At 48.1% G+C, this 13,045-nt stretch overlaps 1 protein-coding gene across 2 annotated transcripts in view; it reads right to left on the bottom strand.

Moving 5' to 3' along the window:
* Npas2 (neuronal PAS domain protein 2) overlaps positions 1-13,045 on the bottom strand; it is a 164,628-nt gene that overhangs the window by 51,043 nt on the left and 100,540 nt on the right. For both annotated transcript variants that reach the window (XM_029482993.1, XM_021158035.2), the window contains exon 5: positions 9,892-9,981. In XM_029482993.1, the coding sequence (XP_029338853.1) occupies positions 9,892-9,981 (90 nt within the window). The remainder of the gene's footprint in view (positions 1-9,891; positions 9,982-13,045) is intronic.

Raw genomic sequence — 13,045 nt, 5'->3', positions numbered from 1 at the left:
CTTAGGAAAAAACTCAAGTAGTAAGCCTGATGTGTGTACAAAGAACCAACTTCTCTCCTGTCTCCGTGAGCCCTGTTTGCCAATACTCCTGTCTTCTGGGTAGAGACAGCAAGGGTAACATGGAGCCCTGGGGAGGGGCCAATCCCTTATTTAAGTGGCCATGAAGAGAACATGGAGTTCTCTGGACCTTTAGGCCGGCAAAATGCTGCTCTTTATTTCTCCTAGGTCTCTCACTGACAAGTTGCATCCCCTCTCAACCCCCCAGTGCTCAATGGTGGGAATACAAAACGAATACTGCAAACAGTCTAGGTACAACTGAGTCCCATGGAACTTCCGGTGACATAACCGGAAGCAAGGATAGTCTAGATCCGTGACAGAAGGCATCAGCCAATATGGAATGCTGAACTCTTAGGAGGTGGTCGCTGTGTCTGAGGCACAGCAGTTTGATCAGATGGGTGTTTCATCACAGCAATACAAACTCTAAGATAGGAGCTCCCGGTGAAGACAGGAAACCTGCACTCCCGGTTGCCCTCCTCCTCATTTCCCCTTAGTAAACACATCCAGTCCTGTGTCTTTTTGTGTGTGTGTGTGTTTGTTAATGCATAGCTTTTTTTTTTTTTAATTTTTTTTATTACGTATTTTCCTCAATTACATTTCCAATGCTATCCAAAAAGTTCCCCATACCCTCCCCCCACTCCCCTACCCACCCATTCCCACTTTTTGGCCCTGGCGTTCCCCTGTACTGGGGCATATAAAGTTTGCGTGTCCAATGGGCCTCTCTTTTCAGTGATGGCCGACTAGGCCATCTTTTGATACATATGCAGCTAGAGTCAAGAGCTCCGGGGTACTGGTTAGTTCATAATGTTGTTCCACCTATAGGGTTGCAGATCCCTTTAGCTCCTTGGGTACTTTCTCTAGCTCCTCCATTGGGGGCCCTGTGATCCATCCAATAGCTGACTGTGAGCATCCACTTCTGTGTTTGCTAGGCCCCGGCATAGTCTCACAAGAGACAGCTATATCAGGGTCCTTTCAGCAAACTCTTGCTAGTGTATGCAATGGTCAGTCCTGTATCTTTCATACCATCTTTATAGATTCTCAAGCTCGAATCCCCACCAGCGTCCTTTCAAGTCCACAGGCCGAAACTTCCACGAACCACTCAGATTTCCCAGACCACATAGTCCTAGGTCGTAATGCAGACATCTTAATCCTATCACGTCCTCTTCACATCTAGGGTTCTCATCTCTACAAATGGTATGGCCAACTGGTCACCAGGTCACTAGGTGCACCCCACAGGTAGGAGGCATTCAGATCCTTCTCTCCCCGTGACACCGTCACCACCACACCCAGACGGTCTCTGTCTTAGAGTTTTTAATTGCTGTGATGAAACACCAAGAACAGAATCAAGCCGGAGAGGAAATGGTTTATTTGGCTTACACTTCCACATCCCTGTTGCTCATCTAAAGTCAGGACAGGAACTTGAACATGATAGGCATCGGGAGACAGGAGCTGAAGCAGAGGCCACAGAGGGGTGCTGCTTCCTGGCTTGCTCGCCTTGGCTTGTTTGGCCTGCTTCCTTATAGTACCCAGGGCCACCTGCCCAGGGGTGGCCCCACCCCAGAGAGAGCTGAGCCCTCTTCCAAAAATCATTAATCAAGAAAATACTCCCTGACATCTGCCTCCAGGCCAGTCTGATGGAGGCGTTTTCTCAACTGAGGTCCCCTTTCCCAGATAACTCTGGCTGTGTCGAGTGGCCAAACCCACAAAAACCAAAACCCACCCAACCAGGACGGTATCTGTGGGCTAATTAGTCTCATTCACTGTAATTCTCTCATTACATTGCTTCTGCTCCTGTATTACTATTATTTTTCACCCCTGTTCACATCAACTTTATCTCTTACCTGAGTAATAATGTGCGCACACATTTTACCTGCCCTCTGTCCGTCCCCAGATGGACTGTCCTAGCATCCCTTCCTCCCATCTGTCAGCTTCCCCTGGCCTTCCTCTGGCCTGACCATCCCACACGTTTCTTTGTGAAAAATGAACAAGCTTGCAGCTTCCCTCCTGATCATGTTTTCCTTAACGACCTACCCTGTACCCCACCTTTGATACACGGCTATGTCATCCTATTGCTGCTGGTTTATGGGCCTGTGAGGACAGCCCCTCTGCTGGGCCATTGGTACTCCTCTATGTCACAGCAAGGCTCACAGGAGTCCCAGAGAATCTTTATACATTGGCCCTGCCTGCCTCACAAGCTACATTTTCCTCAAATGCAAGAAAGAGGAAGGGTAAAGACTAAATGAGATCATTAGCCTACACTGCTAGATACCAAAGGGTATATAGCAATCACTCTATAAATGCTAGGTGTGCTGAACCAACTCTTGGGGATGCATATAGATACAACAATACTGAAGTGATATTTTCTTGCTTATACACCTTCAGACGGTGTCCTCTGCCTCCCCTGTGTCCACAGGATGCTCAAAGTCTGTTCAGTGCTGAGTCCCTGATCTCCAGCATGCTATGTGGACCAGCTGGATGGCCAGCCTCTTGAGAGAAGATTAAAAACACAAGTGCCCAGAGAACCCTAAGTATGAGTGCTGATTTCAAAGAAGGTGCAGGGCAGCCTCTACGGGAACAATCCAGAAGAAGGACTCACTGGGTGGAACCCAAGAGAAGGATGGAGTTTGGGAGTAGAAGGGAACTCCAGGAAGAAGTACACACACACACACACACACACACACACACACACACACACACATACACGGATGTCAGAGTGTCGGATTAGTGAGGGCCAGGAGCTATGGGAGAGGAGGCTGCAAAGAGACTGACCAGGGTTTCAGAGTCCTAGCTGGAGGAACCAGTGTGTCAGGAGGGCCCCGAGAGACTGTGAGAGCGGGCAGTGTGACTTGTCAATGGCCTCAAGTTGATTCACATTCTGGAGAGACTGCACTTAGAATTTTCAGTTTGGATCTTCTCCTGGCCCAGAAGTAAGTGCTCTACTCCTCTTTAGAGAGGTTACATGGTGGCAGGAAGCTATTGTCCAGCTCAGACTCACAATCCCGACAGATTCCAGACTCCTGACACAAACTCCAGAATGTCTTAGGATGCTGATCCAAGGTCCATTTAAGCATTCCTGACTTAATTATCATGCAGCTTGTAGATGGGTTCACCAGGACTGCATTCTGTTATCAGTTGAAAAGCATCTTGCAATTTAATGATACCCCACTAACAATCTGGAGGGCAGGACACCAAAAAATCAGGTTAGAGATGCTCAGACTGTGAACAGAAGCCAGGAAGGGAACAGAGGAAGGACAGGGGCCAGACACTTAATTCACTGCTAAACTCCAGTCTGAGGGTTCCTGGATGTCAGATTCCAACAGGCAAAGCCTCCCTCCTCCTGGAGCCAGCATTTTGCTGACTGACTGGAAATTAGGAAAGGAATGTAACTTACACTGGAGGCCTGAGTTCTCAGCTCTGTGGAGACTCTACTGACCCCACTACCAGCCCAGGGCATAATTTCTGTTTGCCTTTCACCGTCTTCCCCTGGTGCTCATGACTTTATTTTAAGCCAGTTCCTGCTAGCATTTTTAGCATATGACTAATGCTCACACATGACAGTAGCCTTTCTTCTTAAAGATATTTCAGACTCCTTAAAACCCCAAAGTCACTCCATAGTCATTTCTTTAAGGGTTTCATCTAAGTCCTTCCCCCAGGGTGGGTGCAGCAGAGTGAAGAGAAAGACCCTTTCACCTAGGTCCTTATGAGGAAGAGCAATGGTCAGAAGACTGAGCAGGGGTTGTGGGGCACAGAGATGGATGTGCAGAACAGAGGTGAATGGCTAGAGGTAGGCTAAGTGGGGCACATGGAAGTTCTGAGGTTCTGTCGGTCGGTACATAAGAAGAGCTCAGTGCTGTTCTTGGATCTTAAGTGCATTTGCCACCTGTTTTACCATGATGCCATTTTCAAGTGTTCAAGACTGCCATTGACAGGGATCATTTGAAATTTTAAACCCCAGTGCTGACGGAGGAGCAAATTACACCTGCGGTTGAACTGTTTCGTGAACGATCTGAGCTCTGTTGTTAAAAATAATAGCACTTACAGGGCGTGGGGGGGGGAGGGAGTGTCCCCTTCGCAGTTGTTGTCCAGTCTGAATGATCCCCAGTAGCATCCCTTACCTGTGGGAGGCAGGAGGTAGGAGGGGTTCTTCCCTACCGTTGACAGACCCTGGACTGTCAACTAGGAGTTGGCCCCATTTGGAACTTTCCTGGGAAGGCCTCCCCTGAGCTCCACAGTGTGTTGTTCTCAGGTCCCTCTTTGTTAAATCTCAAGTCTGAGGATGAGCTGAGACTTCTGTGAGTGCAGGAAACCTCTCATGCTTGAACAGTCCCATTAGTCCAATGGCATCTGGTCAAGAGCCTGTACACCAAGCATTTCAAGATGGCTTAGGTGGAGAATCCTAGGATGTCCCTGAAGGGCTGTGGCAGTCCTAGCTGAAGCTGTGTACTGGTTACAGGTACAGGAAACAGTTTGAGAGGTCCCAGGGTTGTTTCATATTGAGAAAAGATGCCAACAGACCCAGGGAAATCCTAAAGGCCTTGACCTAGGCAAAGGGAACAGCCAACTAGAGACGAGTGAGGTACTCAGATTTAGCTGAGACTTGAATAAAGCTCATGCTAGACAGGCTCCCAGAAGACAGGAATTCCCTTTGACCACAGTTCAGGAAAAGAAGAGCTAAATATAAAAAAGTGGCTAACTCAAAGGAAAGATACCTCTGTATGCCAAACTAGCCTAAAGTCGAAAGGTAAGCCATGTGGAGAGACCGTGTTTACAATGTAGCCACCTATGCTAAAAAGGCTCCAGAGTGAGTCTCAATGTGCAGTCTTGGCACTTGGAAGCCTGGTCAGGCCATACTGTGAGCTCCTCTTGCTAACAGACCAGGCACAGTTCCTGCTCATTCCTGAGTGGAGGATTTGGCACCATCTCCTGTAGTTAGAATTACTCAAAGAAGCTCACTAGGATCCTGGTGCATCCATCCATCTCTTTACTATGAACCCAGTGCCCTTCTGACCATACTTCTTCCTCTGTATAAAAGGGTGACCCCACACCCTTAGGGCATCAGTGTTCTCTTCCCCTGCATTCTCAGCATGTATAACTCATGTCCTGTTGGCAACCTCTTCCATCTAGTGCCAGGTACCAAATGTTGTGTTCAGACATCGCCACTATACCAGGAAGGGGTGAATAACAGGTAATTGAAACATATTCCCTGACACCAATGATCAGACCATGACAAGAGTGCCTGCCGTGGTACACAGAGAAAGTCTCTCTATGCCCAGGTCTCAGGCGTCTAACTCAGGTCATCATGCTTGCGTGGCAAGCACCTTGACCTGCTGGGTCACCTCATTGGCTTCACATCTACCTTTACGATCCCACTTATATGCAGATGAGCAAAAAACAGCACAGCTTGAACATTTCTGATCCAAAAGTCCAAAGTCGGAAACTTTGTCATTCTCTTGAGATTAAAAAAATATTTTATGTATATGAGTATTTTTTTTGTGTGTACCATACATGTGCAGTGCCCATCAAGGCCAGCAAAAGACACTGGGTCTCCTAGAACTAGAATTGCAGAAGGTTGTGAGCTGCCACAAGGGTGCTAGGAACTGAGTCCAGGTCCTCTGGAAGAGCAGCCAGTGCTCCCGACTACTGAGTTCTATCTCCAGTCCCCAAACTTTTAGGAAAATACCATGGAACGTGGTGTAATGCATGGAATGACTTAAAGTACTTCCTAAGGCTTTCCTCGGGCTATGGATGCCAGGTATGTACAGAGCATAGATGTACTGTTTTGTTTAGATTTGAGTCCCTTCTCGAGGTATTTCATTATGCAGATACAGAGGCAGGCATAAGGCAATTCATGCAAATGAACAAAAATGTTGGCAGGGGAAGGGAGATATCCCACATCGAAACACTGTTCCGAACATTTAGGGTATGAAATTCTTAACCTCTACAAAATAATAGGTCAGTGAACAATTCAGCATTAATAAAACTGCAAAGAAGAACAAGCAAGCAGTTATTTTCAAACTTAGGAAGACAGTTGTCTCCAGGCAGAGGTGGGACACGGTGAGAGAGCAGCAGATGGACCCCCTGTGGTCTCAGGTCTGTTCTAGCTGGTAACAACCCTCCTGAACGTCTGCCATTCCACCACAGAAGCTACCAGTAGACCTGGGTTCCCAGAAATGTGTGCATGTGTACACACACAGACACACATGCAAACACACATACCACACACACCCTGACACACAGAGGCACACACATGCACGTCCACACACCACACACAGAGAGACACACAGACATACACACGCACATGCACACACCACCCCACATAGACACACAAAGACACGCATGCACAGAAACACACATAGACATACACACATGCACACACCCTTCCATCTCTGCTTCGATAGCCTGTGTTCATTCTAGACATCAAGAAAGGCCAAGTATTTTGATATCAACACCACTAAAACATTCACCTAAAGTCTTCCTTCCTTCCTTCCTTCCTTCCTTCCTTCCTTCCTTCCTTCCTTCCTTCCTTCCTTCCTTTTTCCTCTGCCACGATAAGTTTGATGTTTCATTAGGAAATTGCTGTATAAAAATATATCAGGAACTTTATCTCATGAAGAAGCAGGAAACAGAGCTTTAAGCTCACTGGCTCTTGGGCAGAATTCTGATGGATTTTTCTTCATCTCAGCCACAGAGGTGACTCTGGGATTCAACCTTGGCATGGCAGGGCTCTACTGTTGGGACCTCTGGTTTCCTGTCCCTTGTCCTGGTTGTCCCTAGCCAGCCATGCTTCTTCTCAATGTCCAACTCTGAAGAATGACACTCACCACAGCCTGTCCTCTGGGGAGTTCTGAGTAGTGGCTAAACACCTGGCTCTGGAGTCATTACCCAGTTCATATCACAGTCAAACCTCTGGCTGTCTTGAAGCCATGGCTACCCGGTTCACACCACAGTCACACCCCTAGCTGCCTGGAGCCATGGCCTCCAGTTCACACCACAGTCACACCCCTGGCTGCCTGGAGCCATGGCCCCCAGTTCACACCACAGTCACACCACTGGCTGCCTGGAGCCATGGCCCCCAGTTCACACCACAGTTACATCCCTGGCTGCCTGGAGCCATGGCCCGCAGTTCACACCACAGTCAAACCTCTGACTTTCAGGAGCCACCACTCTAGTTCACACCACAGTCACACCTCTGACTTTCTGGAGCTATCATCCCAGTTTACGCCCACAGTCCCACCCCTGGATGCCTGCATACTCTGCGTCTATACTTGACTTCTTTGTACTGTGGTTTTTCTCATCTGTGCTCAGGGGTATTGACCTTCATGGTATTAATGTAAGGATCAGTAAGGATAGCAAGAGACCGTTGCAAGTGCTTGACAGATATCAATACATGGAAACTTAGCATACAGCAAGTGGGTGCTCAGTAAGTGTGTGCTCCTGACAGTCGAACAGGTGGAAGTTCTCAGACTGAAACCCTGAAGAAAGGCCACCACCACAGGGCCTCTGCAAACATCGAACACTCTGCAGACAGATACAGGCCTCTTGCCAGAAAGTAGGGAAATTAAAGACAACCAAAAGAATTCCCAAGCTGCAACCTAAAACCTTAGCACCAGGAACACACTGGAATGAAGTGGGTTCAACATAGGAGCACCTGTTTCGCCCCTGCTCTGCCCTCATTGGCCGGGTCCCTGGTGACTGTCTTGGGTTCTACATAGGAATACCTGTTTCCACCCCTGTGCTGCCCTCACTGCCCTGGGCTCTCCTCAGCTGAAAGTTGGAAGCAGTAGGGAATGATTTCCAGAAGAAATAGCTAAATGCTCATGGAACTAGCAAAATTCCTGCTCTTAAAACCTCTTGTCCACCCCTGGAAAGCCAGAGACTAGAAGCTAACCACAACTCTTTCAGACCACCCATCCAGGGGGCTTAGCCCTCCTGGGGCCTTGCTGTGTGTGTGTCAAGGTGGGAGTCTAGTCTACAGATGGTCACCTAGTAACCACACACAAGGGTCTGGCATGACCAAGTGAGGGTGAAGCCATCCCTGGTCCTTCCAGTTAGAACATGATTTCACAAGGTGGACCCGAATGGCTCCAAAATTTCGAGCCAGGAAAATTACTTCCTAAGTTCCCTCTGCCACATATAGCAACTGGGTCATCAGATACTCATGGGAGCGTAAAGCAGAAGAGAGTTTACCCAAACAGCTCTGGACTCTGTCCCTCCTTCCCAGCCAGAAAGCAGGTCACTCTTGGTTGGTTGTGGTTAGGGCCCATTGCTGCTCACTCTTTTCCACTCAAAGCAAAACAGAAGCTCTCCCCAAAGAGACACCTCATCTCCCCCTCTCTCCTCAGTTATCCTTAGATGAGCCCCAAGAAGCCATGATGAAGAAAGAGTGGTCACTTCTGCATCAGCACCATCCTCCGCACTGAGACAAAGAGCAAGGTGTGGGTGCACCTTGGCACCCTTTACGACCAGAAGAAACCTCTTCCAACAGCTGTCTCAAGAAGAGACACCCACATGCCTGTCCCACCCTGGCCTCAGGGAACGGTGATTCCCATGATGCAGTGGGAAGGTACCCACCCGGAAAGGTCAAAAGTGCCTTTCAGACCTAAGATGCTGGCACAGCAGAAGAACCCAAGCAGTGATAGTTCTGTAGGAGTACAGACCATGTTCAAAAGCAATGGGCTGGGAGATGCCCTTCCAAGGAACTAATAGGCCAGGACGATGTAGAAGAAATCCTGAGCCACCAGCAGAGTGGGGCTTTTCACAAGACAGACAGAAGCTGCTGGTGGAGTAAGGTCATGCTGCCTCCTGACCTGGCACAGCTATGAAGAGAGGGCCATAGTTTTCTAGCATCATGCTGACCCAGGATTTCCCTTGGCTTAATCCAGGGCAAGCTGCTACCTGTCTTGTCACATAAACTGGAAGCCTAACCTTTTGATGGCAAGGGTTGGGAGTGGGGTGGTTGGTTCTGCCAGACTGACTCGGAGGACCAAGAAGAGAGGGTGTTTATCTGCCACTAATAAGCATCATCCTAGTGGTTCTGTGGGCCAAGTTCTGTGGGAGCCAATAATGGCGAGGCAAGAAATGGGTCGCTGGGCAAAGGCTTGAGTTTTCCTTAAGGGTGGGCCTTCTTCTAGCCTGGTGTAGACCTGCAAGTGACTTCATGTTGAACTACTGTTACTAGGGAGCTATCAAAGCTTATAGAGAGGAGGGAGGAAAAAGGCAGGAAAAAAGGATGAAGTTGGGGAGGAGGAACAGAGGGTCCCACCCTCACCCCAGGGGCACAGATCTGGCCCTCTTCTCCCCACATGGGCAGTACTTACTTATTTCCCAAGGCCCTCACAATACTGGTCCAACTGTGTCTTGCTACAATGTTTCAATTGCCATGAAACATGGCGGTTGAGAAGCGCTCAGTGCGATTGGTGTTATAACCTACTTGCAATCTCATACACCTCTCCCGTGAGCTCCAAACCATATTTTGCATGGGCCATCTGTTTCCCCTTCCTTAATCAACTCTCAGTTGACCAGGGACATCTGCTGCCCTCTGAGCTCTGCTAACAGCACTGAGAAACTCACAGAAGTCCCATCCTGACTTCGCCCTGGACCCATTGAGGTCACAGCTCCATGCCTGTTTCAGGGTGATATATGCCTTCTCCTGCCCTTCATCTGCTGCAGGACCTTGACCTTGGCTTGGTTTGGTTCTGCAGAACTTGGACACTCTTTAAGCCTCCATGCACCTCCTCCTTACACGTAGCTCCCCCATACCTGCAGCACTCCTGCATGCCTGTCCAGGAAATATTAAATCATGCACAGGCCAAGACTGCTGGAGCAGAAACTCACCGGTAAATGTCCAAGGAGAGGTGTGATACTGTCGGACACATAGATGATGCTGCCATCTGTTGTCACGACGATGACGAAGCCATCTAATGCCTGGGGAAATGCAACATTTGAGAGCTGCTTAGGGACAATTTTATGAAGGAGCATGACACTAAAGCGAAGGATTCATTTTTTCCCATGTGATGCTGACTTTGTTTTGTAATCTTCAGACCATCTCCATGAATAACCTCACAGCGCTTCCCTGCCTCACACACGGGATGACTCTGTTCTGCTCAGGCAAGAAAAAAGCACTGTGGGCTCAGTGGCAAAGTTGACCTGTTGGTATCATAAAAAGAAATGCAGCCGTAGAAACTGCTTACATAGGTTTAATGGCAGTGAGATGAATCAGAAATACCAATCATTACCACACAAAGGCACCAGCAGCATGCATGCTGCAGTCCCCAGCCCCTGCCCCCCGAGATCACTGTGAACCCAGGAGTAAACGTTCACTGCAAGGTATAGAGAAAGAGATGTCTTACAAAGAGAAACATATGCCAGGAGGCCAAAGCAGACCTCTGTGGGAAGGGGAGGAATTCCTGAGTGAGCGAGGGCCTGAGTGAGCATGTGCAGTTGGCAGAGATAGGCAAAGCCTCCCCTCTGATCGATGCACAGATAGTATATGTAGAAAATGTCCGCTGCAGCCACAGCCCCACTATGAATGGGTGTTCAAGGCTTGAAGACGGCTCCCCTACAGACTGCTCCTACCAAGATTAGCTAAACTCGCCTCTTTGTTCAGCTGTGTGCAATAACCCCACCCCCACTCAACTGTATAATAAAATGGGGTGCTACGGCTTCTCCATCAGAGAGTCCGGTCCACCCAATCCCAGTTTTTCTCTCCACATGTCTCTGTGTCTTTTCCTCATTCCTTTGCTGGCCCAGTCAGGTCCATCGCTGGAGCCTGGCTGGATGTGACAGACATCCACATCCCATCCATGTGTGGTCCACATCCATTGTCACATTGAAGATAGAGGAATCAGCACATGGGCGAAGAGTGTGAAGTTCTTAGCTCACATATTCAGTCCCTTCTAGCTATAGAAGGAACCATTTACATAGGGCGCTGTGGTGGTATTAGGCTGTAATTCTAGCACTTGGGAGGCTGAGGTGGCCAGGATAGTGAAACTTGTTTCTGACCCCTACCTGCTCCAAGAGGAACATTCACTGTATTCTTCAAGGCTGGGTGGGAGTGGGGGCTTTGTAACTAACTCACCTGGGCACAGGGGTTTTCACATGTCTGAAAATTGCATGCATGCAAAAGCGCCTATACTCTGTGGTAGGCGCCCTGCCTTGGCTGTGAGTAGATAGCCGTAGACTGCACTCTTTCACAGGCTAGAGGTTCAGTTTTTAAATGTATTGAGATTCGATTGTGGGTGTTTATAATGCTTTCAACAACTCAAAGTTGATTTCTAAAACTCCGCCTATGGACGTCATTCAGCAAAGAAGGGGTCGCACTGGCAACTGGCTATCGGGGAGCCTGGTGAGACAGAGTGAATAGAAACAGGGCTCGTCTCACTAGAGGGAACGCTACCTAGGTTTAGGTGGATGTCCACAGGAAGCTTGCCACTGCTGTCGCATCTTTTCCAAATCTGTTTCTCATTTTGCGGAGGGGGCGAAGCAGAGCTTCGAAGGATCTGGAAACATTTTACATGCCTTTTTCCTAGATCCTATGAAGGCGCTGCTGAGAATCTACTCCCATAAAGGGGTATTCCTTCCATGCAGTCAGGAGGGTGTGCCTAAGTGTGGGACAGCAGAGGCCAGGACAGTGCACCGAGTGTGGCTGTGGGTGTATTTTCTCTCGCCCCTTTCAGGGCTCTTTGCTCTGTATTTAGTGGTTTAAGTATGATATGCCACGGGGATTTTCTTTTCTGGCCTTTCTTGTTTTGCACTCTGTGCGTATCTGTATGGGTATGTCTTTCCTTACTTTTGGAAAGTTTTCTTCTGCCTGTAATCAAAAGGTTTGGTTTTCCACGGTGTCCCTCATTCCTCGTGCATTCCTTTCCTGTGTTTTAACTCCCCCCATATCTTTGCTCATGTGCTGTGATTCCTCTATCTTCAAGTTCAGATATTCTGTCTTCTCTTTGATCTGTTCTACTTGTGGGGCTTTCCTGTGAGCTTCTTATTGGGTTGCCAGGTTTTTCTGTTCCGTCTTCATTTCAGCTTTACCTCCCTTTGATGTTTTTCTTTATTGAATTCAGTTTTCAAGTCCTGGAGGCTCCGGGTTCACATTGGAGATTCTCATCGGAGGTTACTGTAGAGGACTGGTTGGATTTGAGGTAGGATTTACTGTCTTCATCTTTTACACTCTTTGTGATTTTGGAATGAGACCTGGGCATGCTGGTCTCTTTTATTGATTATTGATTATGTCTAGTGTGGACATAACAGGCTGGGCTGGGCCTTGAGTTTGGATGTGGTGACAGTAAGATGATGTTCGGTGGACACAGGAGGCTCGTCTGGTATGTAGGATGTGAGTTACATGACCACCCCATCATTTGTTTTATTGATGTAAAGCCATTCTGAGTAGGGTGAGACAGAATCTTAAAGAAGTTTTAGTTTGCGTTTCCCTGATGGCTAAGACCTTAAGAAACATTTATTGGCCAGTTGTGTTTCTTCTTTTGAAAACTGTCTGTTGATTGAAGGGATTTTTTTTATTTTTTATTTTTTGGTGTTTGATTTCTGTAGTTCTTTATATATTCTAGACTTTAACCTCCTGCCCGAGGGACAGCTGATGGGAGTCTTTGCCCATCTGGTAGGTTCTGTGTTCTCTTTGCAGATAGCTTCTTCAGCCTGCAGAAGCTTTAAGTGTCGTCTCACTTACGAGTGCTTAAAGATGTTTCTGATGCTGGTGGTGTGTTTTCAGGAGTTCTTGCTTCTGCCTCTATCACAAGACTTTCCCTGGAGTGTTACAGGTCTTTCCAAAGGTCTTTGATTCACATTGAGTTGGTTTTTGTACAATGCATCTCTTTTTTTAATTAGGTATTTATTTCATTTACATTTCCAATGCTATCCCAAAAGTCCCCCACCCATTCCCCCACCCACTCCCCCACCCACCCACTCCCACTTCTTGGCCCTGGCATTCCCCTGTACTGAGGCATATAAAGTTTGCACGACCAATGGGCCTCTC

Source organism: Mus caroli, chromosome 1 (assembly GCF_900094665.2).
Source record: "Mus caroli chromosome 1, CAROLI_EIJ_v1.1, whole genome shotgun sequence".
NCBI lineage: Eukaryota > Metazoa > Chordata > Mammalia > Rodentia > Muridae > Mus > Mus caroli.
Note: the sequence above shows the minus strand (reverse complement) of the source record. Positions and strands in the feature narration are given on the sequence as shown.